The following is a 19035-nucleotide window of genomic DNA, read 5'->3' on the forward strand; positions in this document are numbered from 1 at the left end:
ATAGCTGGTGGTGACATGATGGGCCGAATGGTCTCTTTCCATGCTGTAAAACAATCTATGAGTCTCCAACACTCCCCCTCCCAAACCCCAGGAATCCACAAGCAACCACGCTGAGGTTTGCTTATTCTGCTCCTCACAGTGAGCTGCCCCACCTGCCGCTGGGTTATACCAATAGTAGCGGATGAGGTCCTTAAGGGGGCAGTAATTGGTCACTTACGAACCTCAACTGGTATCATACTGTAAACTATTTGAGCCATTTTAAACTTTAGAACAAAATATAAATTACTGTAGGGAAGCTACTTTGTATTATGGTTTCCTATATTATCTATTCTTAAATATGAATTTGTGCTTCAATTATTTAAACTGTAATGACACCATAGTACAATTACATGGATTGATTTAACGTGGATTCGGACATGTGAACCAATTTGGAGATTTTTGATGCAATTGTCATCTTTACTATTATTCTGCATAGGACTGTGTCATGCCAAGAATGATGAAGTCATTTTTCCAAAGTTATATGTCCTTGCAAAGCACAGGTGCACCTCCTGTACCTCAGAATACCACGAAAAGCAATTGCCGCAAACTATCATTTCATTCCTATCATTCAAGTCTGATTAGCAATCAAATGAACTGCACAACCAGACTGGTGTCACTTCCACTCAATAAGCTTCACAGGGATTTAATTTATTGTGTGGCCAGCAATTTCATGCGTTAAATGTTCAGCAACAAATGAAAATAAAAGTAGAATGAACTTGGTTGCATTACCTATACAAAGAGGTGTCAAAATGGATACGATTGATTCTCATGCATTCAGTCACTGAAAGAATACAACAGCTGAGCTCATTCAGTTGCTGTATGGCCCCTTTGATTATACCATTAACAGGAGTGCGCTGACATAAATTATGAATGCCTTTGGAATTGTTTTTTGGCTGATGTAGTATCGCTTTAAGGGACTGCCTTTTTATTTTGTCCCTTAATTGGTCAATTTAGTTTTACTGGTTTGCCATAAAATAGGATGAATTAACAATGAAGAGCACTGAGCCCATCCAGCTCACTCTACTATTTAGATCCACAATCAGCATCTGCCCAGATCTGTTGCCCTCCTGCCTTTGACAGCAACTCAGTATTCTTGACAACTGCTAGCATTCACAAGGCTAAGTGGCAGTCCATTTCTCATTTCATTTTAAGCATGAAATACAATTAAATGATAGCTTTCATTGCAGTGCACACATAGGTACTGAAGCAGTATGTATGCCGAGAAGCAATTATAAGATGGTCAATGAATATTAGAAAACAGAAATGCATTAAAATATAACTTTACTTATAGCATCTGTATATCCTGGACTAGCCGATCATTTTGCTAACCTCAGCCCCAACATTGGCGGTGAACACGGTCATTCCGCTCTCCCATAATCTTGGGCGGCATGGTAGCACAGTAGTCAGCACTGTTAGTTCACAGTGCCAAGAACCTGGGTTTGATTCCCGGCTTGGGTCACTGCCTGTTCTCCCCATGGCTGCTTGGATTTCCACCGGGTGCTCCAGTTTCCTCCCACACGTCCCGAAAGACATGCTTGTTAGGTGAATTGGACATTCTGAATTCACCCTCAGTGTACCGCAGGCGCCGGAGTGTGCTGACTAGGGGATTTTTACAGTACATGTGATACTAATAAAGATTATTTCTCGGAGTTAGCCGAGCTGTCAACACTGACAAAATGCATTGCAGGTTGGCTTTGGAGTTCAATTTGATATAAATTATCATAGATTATCATTGAATTTTTTCATAGAATTTACAGTGCAGAAGGAGGCCATTCGGCCCATCAAGTCTGCCCCGGCTCTTGGAAAGAGCACCCAACCCAAGGTCAACACCTCCACCCTATCCCCATAACCCCACCCAACACTAAGGGCAATTTTGGACACTAAGGGCAATTAATCATGGCCAATCCACCTAACCTGCACATCTTTGGACTGTGGGAGGAAACCGGAGCACCCGGAGGAAACCCACGCACACACGGGGAGGATGTGCAGACTCCACACAGACAGTGACCCAAGCCGGAATCGAACCTGGGACCCTGGAACTGTGAAGCAATTGTGCTAACCACAACACTACCATGCTGCCCTTATGGCCTGACTTGACTCCTGAGAGGTGTTACTGACTGCACACACCTCCTGGACCTCTAGGGCACACTTTAAGCTTAGCCTCTGGTGATATCGTGATTGAGGGGGATGTGGATGCTGCCAAACCCAATCTCCAAAACAAAGCAGGGCAACACGGTGACACAATGGTTCGCACTGCTGCCTCACAGCTCCAGGGAGCCAGGTTCATTTCTCAGCCTGGGTCACTGTGTGGAATTTGCACTTTCTCCCTGTGTCTGCATGGGTATCCTCCGGGTGCTCCGGTTTCCTCCAGAGTCCAAAGAAGTGGTTAGGTGGATTGGCTATGCTAAATTGCCCCTTAGTGTCTGAAAGATCAGGTGGGGTTCCTGGGTTATGAGGATAGGGTGGAAGCGTGGGCCCAGGCAGGGTGTTCTTTCCAAGGGCAGGTGCTGGGCCGATTGGCCTCCTTCTGCACTGTCGAGATTCTATGATTCTAAAACAGCAGAAAAGAGGCGGTGAACACAGGGCTCTGCTCTACACAGTACCGTCTGGCCAGCTGTCTGCGAAACACATTTTGGGAAGTGGGGTACTGATACAGATCATACATATCTTCAAACAGAATGATCTGTGGTTTGCTTTTCAAGAATAAAATGAATCAAAACGAACCGGGTTTTCAAACCACACAAGTTCACCTGCGATAATCCATCGTTTTGTATGCGGGCGTGACTGCCGTCCCAGTAAAGCCAATGTGGAGTTTGGATAGAACATGAAAACTTCCCTGGGTGTCGGCGGTGGAACTAAATCAGTGAACCTCCCCTCCCCTCCCCTCCCAATGCATCTTCAGATAAGGAATACTTAACTCCACCAACTTCTCCAGTGCTTGGCGGGCCGCGGGCGAGGTGCTGCTGATGTTCAGGAATTGCGCTTTCTTCCTCCACACCCTAGCTTTGAGTTCGCTTTCTTCCTTCAGTTCCAGCGCCTGGAAGACTGCAGCCCCGATCAAGAGGTAGGCGAAGTAGCCCAGGAAGAGCAGCACACAGCTCCGGGAGCAGCGACTCCGCGCGCACATCCCGCCCCACGCCTTCCAGCGCGAGCTCTGAGGGAGCTGGCTGCTGGCGTCCACCAGGGCGGCCTGAGGCGACTTGGAGAGCGCTCAGTGGGTGGGGAAGGGAGATGGCTAGCTCACACTTCCTCTTTTAATTTCCACGCCATTCTTTCACAACTTTAACATCCCTTTCAAGTAAATAACATATTCTCTTTTGAAAATCACAGCTGAAGTTGATCGTGCAAAAAAAATCCATTCCACTGCATAATTCTCCGCGGATTTCTGAAAACGATGTTTCCACTTTGGGAACTGGAGCCTGCTGATAGAATGTGCACGGGGCTTTCCCAAGAGTGCGGCAAAGACTGAAAACAAAATAAAACTGGAAAGTCCTCTGTTTGGGGGTGAGTGATGAGTAAGGAACTGGATATCAGAGGTTGGACGCGATCTTCCGGCCTCGTTACACTGGCGCTCAGACCCACCGAGGCCGGTGAATAGCGGGAGAGACCAAAAACGAGATCCGCACCGGCCGCCAGACAGTTTGCGATGCAACCAAACCGCCTCTGTAGGCGAAATCGGGATCTCGCCAAAGCGTGGGGAGAAAGCAATTATCACCACTTAACCCCGTATCCATATAATTAATGGGAGCCACCCCTTATCCAACGGCCTCACGTTATTCAGTGGCTTCCCCATCAAGTGTTCACTCTGGCGCCAATTAGTACTCCTTTTGAAAAACGTGAACCTGGCGGACGGGCTTCTGTGGGGAGCTGAGGAGGTGAATAGCCATATTTGCTCACAGGGAAAGAACCCAGGTGTGCTGGGCTTGCTGCCCCAGTGCTTGGCAAGGGGTGGGGGACCCTCCCCAAAGGTGGCCGCCATGGGAGGGTTTTAGGAGGGGGGGGGGGCAAAAGCTCATGGCACCACCAGGGGAACCCTTTGATCCCAACCCCATTCCGGGAACAACCTTTGTCCCTGCCCCTCTGTTCTACCAATTGCCTATAACCCACACCGACCGCTGACGGCTCTGGCTGCACAGATGAAGGCAATCGCTAATAGGGAATTGGCAATCGTGGTTAAGTGAGCACTTTTCACATGCCAAGTAGATTCCCATGGGTAGGCAGGCTATATGGCATGTGGGAGTTATTGCCTAGCATTTCAATTGCATCTTGATGCTTGGACACTGTATGGAAGGCAACACCACACACGCAGCAGCAAACATCCGAACACCCAGGGGATGGGACACATGTCCACGGCCGGAGGCTGGGTGAGGACAACGGGGGGTGGGGGGGTGGGGGGGTTTAGGTGGAGAAATGGGCAAAGGGTCCGGAGGCCAGCCCACATTGTGGTTTAGGGGCTGGTTTAGCTCACTGGGCTAAATCGCTGGCTTTTAAAGCAGGCCAGCAGCACGGTTCGATTCCCGTACCAGCCTCCCAGGACAGGTGCCGGAATGTGGCGACTAGGGGCTTTTCACAGTAACTTCATTGAAGCCTACTCGAGACAATAAGCGATTTTCATTTCATTTCATTGTGGAAGAAAGTGACAGAGGCATCACAATGGTTGTGCAAAAATTTGTTTAATGTGCTGTACAATACCCCATTCCCAATAGTGCCGCCAACCCAGTCCCCACCCCCTCCCCCCTACCCCAGCGCCCTTGCTGGTCCTCAACGTGTCTGACCCTCCTAGCTCTACCACTATGTCTTGGTGTTTCCCCAGGATGCACATCTGAGGTGGAGGCAGCCAGCTGCTTACCTCGTCCCATGGCCTTCAGTGCCCTGGCAGGCGACTTCTGGGGGCTCTGGGGCCGGAGGGTTTGGGCTCATACGACGGCAGCATATGCACAGCCATGCCACCCTGTCCCGTGTGCTGCCTACGAGATGCGGCCTCATCAGAGGGGTGAAATTCGGGAGCGATGGTGGCCACCGTCATCACTCCATGGGACGGGTCCATGTTAGCACTCAGCGCCCCGTCCTCCTGGTCTTGTGCTAGGTAGCCCATAGGGCCATGGGGTTCACCTTGGGACGGAAGGGCAGCTGCTTTGAGCCCTGGCTGCCCCTGCATCATCTGGCTCTTCCAGCCCTGGCGGTTCCCCATGGTCCCCACCATGGTGTCGAAGCCCTCAGCGATGTTCCTCAGTGACTGGGACAAGCTCCACAGTGCCTCGGCCATGCCCATCTGAGAGCGGGACATGACCCACAAAACCTCATCAAGGTTAGCCTGGTACTGGGTCACAACACCAGCGTGTCAGACATTTTGCCGAGATCTTCAGCCATGGTCGTCACCGACTCCACGATGCCTTGGACACCTTCACTCATGGTGCCGACGTCATGCACCAGGCTCTCCACTGCGGTTGCCACCCTAGTAGTGTTGACTTGGTGCCACTCATTGCCGGCACCATCTCCTGCGCCCGTAGTCTCTGAGACTCCTCCAAGCGACTTGGATCTGCCAGAGTGATGCTGACATCTCTCTCTGAATGTCCCAGCCACTCCCTATCATCTCTATCAACTCCGGGTAACTCACTTCCAGAGGCTCAGCATCAGACTGGGACTCAGCAGGGTCCTGGGATCCAACAGGTGTCCGATTGTTGTCTCGCCTGGGGGTTTCTGCCTCCACCTGATGTACATCAGCAGCAGTGTGGTGCTCACCAGATTGTGTCCCAGGAGCCTGATGACTAACATGTCCCACTGAGATGTGTGGAGATGGGCTGCTGGAGGGTGGGGATGACAGCTGTGCCGCGAGCATTATGTGGAGCTCTCCTCCGAGGTGTTCTCCTTGGAGTCAGGAGAGGGGACCACCACCCTGGATTGGCAGGCACCGTCGGCTGGAGGACCTGCAGAAGGATGAATATGTGGTCAGTGGGAGGGATGGGTCAGTCAGTAAGTTAATTGCTACTCACATTTGACAGGTCCTCCTGGTAGTTCCTCACCTCTGCGGCATCCGTCAGTCTCCACGTTGGCGACCGCTCTGTCCTCAGCCACGTCGGTCACCTCCAGGGCCCCACTCCTCAAAGAGGGTGAGGATTCTCAAGTCTGACACCCATCCCCCAGTCTGGGTCCTCTCTCGCCATTTGTGGGAGAGCTTTTCCTGAGGAGACACAGAGAATGCATCATTAGCCACATGCGCGGTTCAGTGGTGGGAGAGAGGGGTGTGAAGACAGGGTGGGGCTGGGAGTAAGGGGATGGAGTGCTGGGGGTCACTTGGAGAGTTGGGGGGTGGATGCTCCCTTGGGGGTGGGGGGAGGGGGGTGTTTGTGTCTACTCACTTGTGCTGCCTGGTGTAGGTTGTTGACCTTCCTGCATTGCTGGCCAGTCCTCTTGGTCATGCAGCTGGAACTAACGGCTGCCGCCACCTCATCCCAGGCAGCACTGGCTGCCTTGTGGCTCACCTTCCGGGATCCCTGGGGGAACAGGACATCCCTCCTGGCCTCCACTGACTCAAGGAGCCTCCCCAGGTCAGTGTTCCTGAATCTTGGGGCTGGTCTCTGTGGTAGTCAACACTATTGTATTATATTGTATATACTGGTATTATGGTAAGGCCCCTGTACTACAGGTATGGGGGTAGATCCCTGCCTGCTGGCTCCACCCAGTAGGTGGAGTATAAATGTGTGGGCTCTCCGAACAGCAGCCATTTCGCCAGCTGCTGTAAGAGGTCACACATCTCTGTGTAATAAAGCCTCGATTACATTCTACTCTTGTCTCGTCGTAATTGATAGTGCACCAATTTATTACACAGAGATTTTTCAAAGCTGGACCTCCGCATCAAGCTGGATCACCTGCAGCTGCATCCTCAAGCAGACAACGCCAAAAAGGACTTTGAACATTGGCTAGCCTGTTTTGAAGTTTACATCAGGTCTGCGACAGACCCAATCTCAGAGGCACAGAAGCTCCTCATTCTGTATTTACGCGGCTGAGCTCCAACATCTTTCCCCTCGTCCGGGCCGCCCCTACCTACGCAGAGGCCATGGTACTACTGAAGGAGAACTACGCTCAGCAAACCAACAAGATCTATGCCAGGCACCTCCTGTCCACGCGGCACCAACTTCCCGGTGAGTCTGTGGAAGGTTTCTGCCGTGCCCTGCCCGCCCTGGTGAGAGACTGTGATTGCCAGGCCATTTCAGCCTCTGAACATTTGAACCTGCTAATGAGAGACGCGTTCGTTACGGGCATAGGCTCAAACTACATCCACCAGCGCCTCTTAGAAGGGGCCATGCTTGACCTCGCAGCGACCACGAAATTAGCGCTCTTGCTCACAGTCGCCTCACGCAACATACAGGCTTATGCCCCCGACCGCACGGCCAACCCCTCCTGTGAATCGTGGACCCCGCCAGCGGCCACCCCATCGTGGACCCCATCAGCGACCGCCCCCAGCCAACCCAACGCCTGCGCAGCGTGGCAGCCAACCAACCCCGGGGGGCCCAAGTGCTACTTCTGCGGACAGACAAAACACCCCCGGCAGCGCTGCCCAGCGCGGAGCGCGCTCTGCAAGGCCTGTGGCAAGAAAGGACATTTCGCTGCAGTGTGCCAGGCCCGCTCGATCGCCGCTATTGTCCCTGCACCCCCCACGTGCGGCCAGTGTGCGCCGCCATCTTCCTCTCCTCAGACCAGATGGTACAGCGCCCAGGACAAGACCTTCATCAGGTCTGAGGTCCAGCGACTGCTGCAGGAAGGCATCATCGAGGCCAGCAACAGCCCCTGGAGAGCCCAAGTGGTAGTGGTGAAAACTGGGGAGAAAAACAGGATGGTCGTTGACTACAATCAGACCATCAATCGGTACACGCAGCTCGACGCGTACCCCCTCCCACGCATATCTGATATGGTCAATCAGATTGCACAGTACCAGGTCTTCTCGACAGCGGACCTGAAATCTGCCTACCACCAGCTCCCCATTCGCAATGCAAACCGCCCATACACTGTGTTTGAAGCAGCCGGCCGCCTTTACCATTTCCTTAGGGTTCCCTTCGGCGTCACCAACGGGGTCTCGGTCTTCCAACGGGAGATGGACCGAATGGTTGACTGGTACGGACTGCGGTACACTTTCACATACCTGGACAACATCACCATTTGCGGCCATGACAAGCAGGACCACTACGCTAAACTTTCCAAAATTCTCCACATCGCCAAACCCCTCAACCTAACGTATAACAAGGAGAAGTGTGTGTTCAGCACGAACCGGTTAGCCATCCTCGGCTATGTGGTTCAGAACGGAGTTCTCGGGCCCAACCCCGATCGCATGTGCCCCCTCATGGAACTCCCCCTTCCCCACTGCCCCAAGGCCCTCAAACGATGCCTGGGAGTCTTTTCGTACTACGCCCAGTGGGTCCCTAACTATATGGACAAGGCCCGCCCACTCATCCACTCCACCGCTTTCCCACTGACGGCCGAGGATTACCAGGTCTTCAACTGGATCAAGGCCGAAATCGCCAAGGTCGCGATGCACGTGGTCGACGAGATGCTCCTCTTCCAAGTCGGGAGCGATGCATCAGACGTCACTCTGGCCGCCACCCTCAAACCAGGCAGGTAGGCCCGTGGCATTATTTTCACGAACCCTTCATGCCTCTGAAATTCGGCACCCCTCCGTCAAAAAGGAGGCCCAAGCGATCGTTGAAGCTGTGCAGCACTGGAGGCATTACCGGGCCGGCAGGAGATTCACTCTCCTCACTGACCAACAGTCGGTTGCCTTCATGTTTAACAACACACAGCGGGGTAAGATCAAAAATGATAAGATCTTGCGGTGGAGGATCGAACACTCCACCTTTAATTACGAGATGTTGTATCGCCCCGGTGAGCTCAACGAGCCCCCCATGCCCTGTCCCGAGGTACATGTGCCAGCGCACAAGTGGACCGACTCTGGACCATGCTCTGTCACCCAGGATTTTACCACTTGATTAAGGCCCGCAATCTGCCCTACTCCATCTAGGAAGTCAGGGCTATCACCAGAGACTGCCAGGTCTGCGCGGAGTTCAAACTGCACTTCTACCAGCCAGACTAGTGAAGCCTGGTGAAGGCCTCCCGCCCCTTTGAACGCCTTTGCGTGGACTTCAAAGGGCCCTTTCCCTCCCGACCGCAACACATATTTCCTCAATGTGGTCGACGAGTATTCCTGATTCTCCTTCGCCGTTCCATGCCCTGATATGGCGTCTGCCACCGTCATCAAAGCCCTCAACACCATCTCTCTGTTTGGTTTCCCCGCCTACGTCCACAGCGACCGGGGATCCTCATTTATGTGCGATGAGCTGCGCCAGTACCTGCTCAGCAGGGGCATTGCCTCGAGCAGGACGACCAGCTACAACCCCAGGGGAAGCAGGTAGAGCGGGAGAATGGGACGGTCTGGAGGGCCGTCCAGCTGGCTCTACAGTCCAGAAATCTCCCGGCCTCCCACTGGCAGGAGGTCCTTCCTGACGCACTTCACTACATTCGGTCGCTTCTGTGCACTGCAACTAACGAAAGCCCCATGAACGTCTTTTTGCTTCACCAGGACGTCCACCTCCGGGGTTTCGCTCCCAACATGGCTGGCAGCTCCAGGATCTGATCTCCTCCGCAAGCACGTGTGGCTCCACAAGGCGGACCCCTTTGGTTGAGAGGGCACAGCTACTCCACGCAAACCCGCAGTACGCCTATGTAGCGTACCCCGACGGCCGCCAAGACACAGTCTCCCTCAAGGACCTGGCACCAGCTGGGTGCCTACACCCCCCCTCCCCCCTCTGCACCGGTGCCACCCTCCCTTCCCCCAGCGCACCCCACCACAGCTCCCGCTCCAGGACAATCCGTCCTGCCCATCGACCCACCCAGGGACGAAGAGGATATCGACATGCTCCCGGAGTTACCGAAGACCAAGCCGACGCCCGAGTCGCCACCAGCACTGCGGCGCTCTCAACGACAGAACAAGGTGCCCGATCGTCTAAATTTGTAACCTTCTCTGTAATTTTAAAGCCAATCTGTATGTAAATAGTTTTTCCACCACTCCCGCTGGACTCATTTTTAAAAGGGGGTGAATGTGGTAGTCACCACTGTTGTATTATATTGTATATACTGGTATTACGGTAAGGCCCTGTACGACAGGTACGGGGATAGATCCCTGCCTCCGCCCAGTAGGCGGAGTAAAGCCTCGATTACATTCTACTCTCGTCTCGTCATAATTGATAGTGCATCAGTTTCATCGGTGCTATTATTACGAGCTGGCTGGATTGGCTGAGTAAGTGCAGCTTAAGTGTTGCTCGACCTTGTTAGCAGTGGGGCAGGCGAGCACGGCCCCGATGAATCAGCTGGCGAGAGCGTTATTTGCAACGAGAAGCCCATGAGGTTTCGTTAAGTGGACCAATTAATGTTGAATTGTGTTGCCAGTTTTTCTGGGCTGAGTGCCAGGAAACACAGGGCAATTTCCGCTCGCTAAAACACTCGGAAATTGTTCCGGAAGATCGTGCCCCTTGTGTATAGCGGCCCACCAATCTAGGATTGAGGAGCCTAGGTAAAACAGATCTCAATGGAAATTTTTCGGGGGGGGGGGGGGGGGGGGGGGGGGGGGGGGGACTTGTGTCATACCTAGCACAAGTTGTTGGAGGTCAATCATCTGAACCCCAGGATATTTGGACCCAGCATTTTGCTGCTGGAGCTTCTTCTCATGTCCTACACACATCCATCTTCAGCTGCTTGGTCAATGACCTTCCATCCATCATAATGTTAGAAGTGGGGAAGTTCGCTAAGATTGCACAGTGTTCAGTAACATTCACAACTCCTCAGATACTGAAGCAGTACGTGTCATACGCAGAAAGACCTGGACCAACATTTCAGGCTTGGGCTGCTAAGTGGGAAGTGGGAAGAGAGAAATAGAGGGCGAAATTCTCCCAAAACGGGAGAAATCGTAAAACTGCCGTAAAACCCGGGCGGGTTTTACGGCAGCGCGCCCCTTCCCAACGGGGGACCGATTCTGGTCCCCGGTCGGGGCTAGCAGCCCGACGTCGGAGGCTCCGACAAGTCGGGCTTAACGAAAATCGTTAAGCCCGCTTGCCGGAGTTAGCGCCGGCTGACGCGTCATATGACGTCAGCCGCGCATGCGCAGGTGGGAAGACTCCACCCGCGCATGCGCGGGTGACGTCATCGCATTTTTGCGCGAAACACGCGCATGCGCGGGCCGGGTTGCCCCTCAGCCGCCCCGCGTATTGATACTGCGGGGCGGCGGAAGGACAAATAGTGCGCGGGCATCGGGCCCGTTGCCCGCGATCGGTGCCCACCGATCGCGGGCCAATGGCACCCTTGGCACGGCCGTGGTACTGCCGTGCCAATCGGTGCCATGGCTATTTTTTGCGAGTTTGTCACGACGTTTTTACGAACGGCAGGACCAGGTGTGTTTGCCGTTCGTAAAAAGGTCGTAAAGGGCTGGGACTTCGGCCCTTCTAACAGCTGAGAATCGCTGCCGGCCGTAAAAAAACGGCGGCAGTGATTCTTGTCGGGATTTCGGCGGGGGGGGGGGAGAATAGCGGGAGGGCGTCAAAAAAGTCGGGAAGGCCCTCCCCCTATTCTCCCACCCGTCGTGGGGGGGGGGGGGAGAATTTCGCCCAGAGAGCCTAGTGGTCTGGTGTAACAACAACAATCTCTCCCTCAACATCAGCTAAACTAAGGAGCTGGTCATTGACTTGAGGAAGCGAAGAATCGTACACACCCCTGTCTGCATCAATGGGGCCGAGGTGGAGATGGTTAACAGCTTCAAATTCCTAGGTGCGCACATCACCAACGATCCATCTGGTCCACCCACGTCGACGCTATGACCAAGAAAGCACAACAGCGCCTAGAATTCCTCAGGAAACTAAGGAAATTTGGCATGTCCACATTGACTCTTACCATTTTTTACAGATGCACCACAGAAAGCATCCTATCTGGCTGCATCACAGCCTGGTCTGGCAATTGCTCGACCCCAGACCGTAAGAAACTACAGAGAGTCGTGAACACAGCCTGTCCATCACGTGAATCTGCCTCCCATCCATTGACTCTGTCTGCACCTCCTGCTGCTTGGGAAAGAGGGCAGCATAATCAAAGACCCCTTCCACCTGGTTACTCTGTCTTCCAACCTCTTCCAACGGGCAGGAGATACAAAAGTCTGAGAACATGCACTAACAGATTTAAAAACAGCTTCTTCCCCGTTGTTGCCAGACTCCTGAATGTCCCTCTTATGGACTGAACTGATCTCTTCACACATCTTCTCTACTGTGTAGCACTGCTTCACCTGATGTCTGTATCTATGTATTTACATTGTGTATTTATCGTATGTCCTATGTTTTTTCATGCATGGAACGATCTGTCTGGACTGTATGTAAAACAATACTTTTCACTGTACCTCAGTACACATGACAATAAATCAAATCAAATCAACTTGAGTTTTAACTGGCCTCCTGATGCAATTCAATTTTTTTGCCCATTCAAAGCCCCACTCAGACTCAATCTGAACCACTCCCTCATGCTAAAATTTCCACCACAGATTCCGTTTTTCGAGGTATTTGCTGAATTGCCTTCTGATATTATTTTATATATGCCACACAAGTGCCAGACCATATCCAACACAAGAGAATTTTAATCTCCCCTTGACATTACAATGCTGATTCACACACCATCGACATCCATTGACCAGAAAGTGGACAGGACCAGCCATATAAATACTGCAGCTAGAGTAGCAAGTCAGAGGCTGGACATTCAGTTGCAAGTAACTCAGCTCCTGATTCCCCAGAGCCTGTTCACCATCAAGTCAGGTGTGTGATGGAATTCTCTCCATTTGCCTGGGCAAGTGCAGCTCCATCTCCTCCACCACATGGACTGTAGTGGTTCAAGAAGACAGCTCACCACCACCTCACAGGCGATTAGGGAGGGGTAATAAATGCTGGCTGTTGCCAGAGATGCTGACATCCAGAGAAAGAATTAAAATTGTCTTGATAAATTGTCTTGGCACCAACACCTGAAATGATTTTCTACTTTGAATAAATATTCTGATTCTAGATGAAAACAAATTACTGCGATCTGTTTAGTGCATGGGGGCCAGGCATTTGAGATCCAGTAATGACAATGCGAGCGAGGCTTTAGACTGGCTTGAGCTCCCACTGATCAATTCATAACGACTGACTTAATTTCACGAGTCTCCCATGCAGAAGGGAAAATGCTGGAATCAAATGCTGGTCAATGGAAGAGTCCTGGGGAAAATTGATGTACAGAGAGATCTGGGAGTTCAGGTCCATTGTACCCTGAAGGTGGCAACGCAGGTCGATAGAGTGGTCAAGAAGGCATACAGCATGCTTACCTTCATCGGAAGGGGTTTGAGTACAAGAGTCGGCAGGTCATGTTACAGTTGTATAGGACTTTGGTTAGGCCACATTTGGAATACTGCGTGCAGTTCTGGTCGCCACATTACCAGAAGGAAGTGGATGGTTTAGAGAGGGTGCAGAGGAGGTTCACCAGGATGTTGCCTGGTATGGAGGGAGCTGGCTATGAAGAAAGGTTGAGTAGATTACGATTGTTTTTGTTGGAAAGACGGAGGTTGAGGGGGGGCCTGATTGAGGTCTACAAAATTATGAGAGGTATGGACAGGGTGGATAGCACCAAGCTTTTTCCAAGAGTGGGGGTGTCAATTACAAGGGGTCACGATTTCAAGGTGAGAGGGGGAAAGTTTAAGGGAGATGTGCGTGGAAAGGTTTTTACGCAGAGGGTGGTGGGTGCCTGGAACGCTTTGCCAGCGGAGGTGGTAGAGGCGGGCATGATAGCATCATTTAAGATGCATCTGGACAGATATATGAATGGGCGGGGAACAGAGGGAAGTAAATCCTTGGAAAATAGGCGACAGTTTTGATAAAGGATCTGGATCGGCGCAGGCTGGGAGGGCCAAAGGATCTGTTCCTGCGCTGTAATTTTCTTTGTTCTTTGTAAGACCAAGCCTGCTGAACATACATAGCAGGATGGTCAGCATCTGTGGAGAAAGCTCTTAACAACTGAAAATTTAAAAATAAACGTTCCAGTAGAATTCAAAAGAACTACTACAAGCAGAGCAAAATAATTAAGTGAGTTGCTTGAAAGAAAAGCAGGATTCTGTTAGATGCTCTTTCAGCGAACGCAATCAAGAACATAGTTCAGAAGCCCAGCAAAGCTTAAAAAGCTATCCATTGGCATTGACTAACTCCAGCCATCGAAAGGAGTGGTTGTGGATGTGCCCTCAGTCTGCATTGCAGCCACCCACGCATGCGCAGTTGACCCTTGAAGCCGCTCCCGTGTATCTTATAATAATAATCACTATTATTGTCATAAGTTACATTAATACTGTAATGAAGTTACTGTGAAAATCCCTGAGTCGCCACATTCCAGCACCTGTTCGGGTACACAGAGGGAGAATTCAGAATGTCCAATTCACCTAACAGCACGTCTTTGGGGACTTGTGGGAGGAAACCGGAGCACCCAGAGGAACCCACACAGACACGAGGAGAACGTGCAGACTCCGCACAGACAGTGACCCCAGCTGGGAATCGAACCTGGAACCCTGGCTCTGGTAAGCAACAGTGCTAACCACTGTGCTACCATACCATGCCAGTTGGAGCATCTGTGAAAAAACATCGCCATAAAAAAGGATGACGAATAACAGAAAAGAGGTATACATGAAATAAGCTAGTGAGATAAAACCCAAATAGTACAGCTAAAAAAAAGTTGGTCCAGTTATATTGCATTGATTGACTTTAGTACAAATGTAAGCAGATGGCTTTTATTTTTTGAGCCCCCTTTTGTTTCTTTGCACTTCTTGAGTCTACCTACAATTTACATTTTGTTCGGGCCTTACGTTGTGGGCACTTGTGCCCCTCGGTACATCGGTCCAATATCCCCTTTTCCTTTCTGTGCTGTGGATGTTTCCCTCCCCTCTTTCTCTGGAAAGAACACCCTACTTAAGCCCAAGCCTCCACCCTATCGCTGTTACCCAGTAACCCAACCTAACCTTTTGGACACTAAGGGGCAATTTGGCATGGCCAATCCACCTGACCTTCACATCTTTGGACTCCTGTCCTGGCTTGAGATAATTCACACCTCTTTAACCTGGGATTACCCCTCTCTCTGGATCTGTAAAGACTTAATTAACTGCAAATGCTCGCATACAAAGTATCGTCTTGCATCATTGACTTTGTCTGTATATATGTTTCTGGAACCTACCTCTTCATTCATCTGAGGAAGGAGCAGTGCTCCGAAAGCTAGTAATGTGAAACAAACCTGTTGGACTTTAACCTGGTGTTGTAAGACTTCTTACTGCATCTTTGGACTGTGGGAGGAGACTGGAGCACCCGGAGGAAACCTATGCAAACATGGGGAGAACGTGCAGACTCCACACCGTCACTGGAGGCTGGAATTGAACCCGGCTCCCTGGAGCTGTGAGGCAGCAGTGCTAACCATTGTGCCACCATGCTGCCTGAAGGGCCTTGCCTGCACTGTGGGTTGCTGAGATGCAACTCCTCAGGATCCAATCGCAGAGACTCCTACAGTTCTCAGTCTTAGATGTTCTTAGCATTAGTGCGAGACTGTGATCCATCATTGTTAGCCTCACAGTCCTCAACCCGGTCCAGCCCACAGGCCAATTCTACCCTCTCTCACCTCATGTACTAAAGCCCCGGTCCTTCAATTATGTCCGAAACACAGTGGTTGCAAACTATTTATGCACAATCTTCTGGCATCCTCGATAAGGGAACGAGCAGGCCAAATAAATCTCCATGTGAGGTATGCCAAATGCTTCAAGCAACCGTACTCACACCTCTTAAACCCTACATTTAAATCCCCCTTGCATTTAAGGCTAATGTGCTCATTGCCTCCTTATTTGCTGCCTTCACTTCAAAATGATAAATCACCAAGGGAGGTCCTTAATAATGGCTTTCTTCAGACATGTACGGCAGCCTCTGGATTTCTGATGTTAAGAAGATAGTGGAGAGCTTCACTCTCTCTACCCTTAAACTGTGTTTGCAGTGTTACTTGCCACTCACCTAGCAGATTTTACTCCCGTTGTGTACTCCTTGCATTCACCCACTTGTGGGAGCTACAATGACCTTGTTGAACACATTTTCAGAGTTCAGGAATGATGTATGGCCACACGGCACACTCACAAATGATATAGAGTGCTTGATCATGCACATGTGGATCACATGATGTGGATACAGGAATAGCATCTTTTCCACGGGTTCTGGTGCTATTCATTCTTTTGTCTTTCTTTTATCCTGTTTACACAGCACATGCTTGCCTAATCTGGGAGTTTATACTCCATAGTTTGTCCCTGGATGATTTTTAGTGGAGTATTAGAGAAAAAATGCCAACGAATCCCAAGAAAGTTGGCGGTAAAAGGGGGCAAACGGATGCAATGGGGATGGGGTTGTCTTCTCAGTATGGCGACCTGATCCTTGAGTGGGTTTTCGAACAGGCTGCAGGTGATGACTGCAGACATTATTAAAGTGATAGACGACAAAGTCGGCTTGCTGACCCAGAATATTAGTGCTCATGCTGCAGTATACTAATTAAATGCTCGATGAGATGGAGGAAAGAATTCCAAACGTCAAAAATGTTGCTTCATTGGTGCAGTGGTTAGCACTGGGACTACGGCGCTGAGGACCCGGGTTCGAATCCTAGCCCTGGGTCACTGTCCGTGTGGAGTTGGCACATTCTCCCCTGTGTCTGGGTTTCATCCCCACAACCCAAGGATGTGCTAGTTAGGTTGATTGGCCACGCTAAATTGCCCTTAATTAGAAAAAAATAATTGGGTACTCTAAATTATTTTTAAAATTGTTGCTTCCTGAGCTAAAGTTTGCATTCAATCCTTGGAAAACCAGCTAAGTGGAATGCCAGGAATCTTGGAGGATCTGGAGAACTGAACCAGGAGGAAGAAGGTCCGGGTTGTTGGTCTGCCAGAAGGAGTGGAGGGTAAGATCCCCTTTTAAGTTTTTTTGCGAGCTGGCTGCCACATTTCCTTAAGATGGATGTGAAAGTTGGGTGATTCAAGCTGGAAAGGGTGCATCTTATATAAGGGTATATCTCATCCTGTCTTTGAGGCCCAGGGAAAATCATCGTCCCAGGCACATAATCACATGTTTTGCAACTTCATCGATCACCAGAAGGTTTTGGAGGTGAGGTGTGGCAAGGCTTGGACCCACAATGAGGGCGAGGATCTAATTTTTCCTGGGCATCTCAGCGGTGACACAGCAGAAGCATAGCGGCTTTGATGAAGTCAGAAAACAGCTCAGGACAAGTGGAGTGACAGTCCGCAGCTTGTTGAAATATTTGGACATTCTCCCTGTTATAATGGCTCATATCTAATCTTATGTCGTCATATATCATCTTTTAGGGAGCTGTTAACAATTGAGCACTATACTGATTATTTTATCCTTAAGAATCATAGGGACCTCCATTTATGATAGCACCATTGCCAGGAGGTGGCTGAAAGGTTTAGGCCTTCATGGGTGGGCCCAAAATGCAGGAAGGGCATTTGGCTCCTATTTTCTTTTTGGCTTATCTCTTACTTTTCAAGGAGCATGTCTCCTGATGGTAATGATGGCATGGCCGTAGGGTTAGCCCTAGGGGTCCTTACTTGTGTTGAGGAATGTCCCTTTAGATCTGTTGTTGTTTTGGGCTTTGTAAGGTGTTGATTGGATCCTGCAATGGAACAGATAGCTCTCTCATCCAAGAAAGGGGTGCCTGTGGTGCATTTGGTATCACTTGAGATGGGGAGGTGTGTTTTGCCACATGTCCGAATGTGGTGCAAAAGTCCTACCCTATAATTCTTCTGGTGGATTGTGCAATAGCGATAGCTAATTTAAAACAATGCCCCTGGAATGTGCGTGGAATTCTTCATCCTATTAAAAGGAAAAAGATTCTGCCTGTTGCGCAATCAATAACTACTGAAACGAGGATGTAGTCCGAATTGAAGGCTTTAATCAACAAGATGTTTCCCCAGCAGCTTGAGTACAGAAAGAAGGCTGCTGGAAAACACGGCTTCTTATACCCCGCCTCACTGGGCGGAGTTACTTTATGTTCCGACCAATGAAATGCAAACATTTGGGCCAATGAGCAGCAAGCCTTCTCCACCAATGGTAGCTCACGCTCCCAGGTACCGTAGTACCTCTAGTCATACTACCACACTGCCCTTCCTGAAAAAGAGAAAATTAACATAACCTTGTTACAGGTGACAAGGAGCACTCAAAGCTAAAGTGGGACTAGATGGGGCAGGTTTTCTTCGCCTCATTCTTGACCAGTAGTAGGGGAGTAGCAATTCCGGTCAATGAAAATGTTCCCTTCAAGGTGGAGAATTATGTGATGGGCTATGTGATTGTTAATGGCCTTGAATATGGAGAATCTGTTTTGATTATGGATTTGGATGGCGCTCTAAATTATGCCCCCAGAGTTTGTTACTAAATTGTTCATGGATTTTGTGGAACTGGCTTCAGCCTATTGTTTTGTGGGTGGGGACTTTAATTGTCACTTCAACCCCCTGGTGGATAAACTTCGAGGAACCTAAAATCCCCCCCTTCCCCCACCCATCGGGCATCAGTATAATAATAATAATCATCACTTATTGTCACAAGTAGGCTTCAATGAAGTTACTGTGGAAAAGCTCCTAGTCACCACATTCCGGCGCCTGTTCGGGGAGGCCGGTACGGGAATTGAACCCGCGCTACTGGCCTTGTTCTGCATTACAAGCCAGCTGTTTCGCCCATTGTGCTAAACCAGCCCCTTATGTATATATATATATATATGAGGAGGTGGGGTACTTAGATGTGTGGAAAACATCATATCCTGGAGATGAAGAATTCAGGGCGCGATTCTCCGCAAATGCGGCGAGTCGTAAAGGCTGCCGTGAAAGTGGCCGTGTTTCACGGCAGCCTCCGCGCCCCCTTCCGGGACCCGATTCTCCCC

At 50.5% G+C, this 19035-nt stretch overlaps 1 protein-coding gene across 3 annotated transcripts in view; it reads right to left on the minus strand.

The window, feature by feature from the left end:
• Positions 1-19035, minus strand: part of LOC119954707 (potassium channel subfamily K member 16-like) — a 187804-nt gene that overhangs the window by 27424 nt on the left and 141345 nt on the right. The window contains exon 1 of one of the 3 annotated variants that reach the window (XM_038780191.1): positions 2957-3239. The exons of the other annotated variants lie outside the window; for them this stretch is intronic. Coding sequence (XP_038636119.1) covers positions 2957-3166 — 210 coding nt within the window. The 5' untranslated portion in view covers positions 3167-3239. Of the gene's footprint in view, positions 1-2956; positions 3240-19035 lie in introns of those variants that run through there. 3 annotated transcript variants of the gene reach the window in all.

Source organism: Scyliorhinus canicula, chromosome 2 (assembly GCF_902713615.1).
Source record: "Scyliorhinus canicula chromosome 2, sScyCan1.1, whole genome shotgun sequence".
NCBI lineage: Eukaryota > Metazoa > Chordata > Chondrichthyes > Carcharhiniformes > Scyliorhinidae > Scyliorhinus > Scyliorhinus canicula.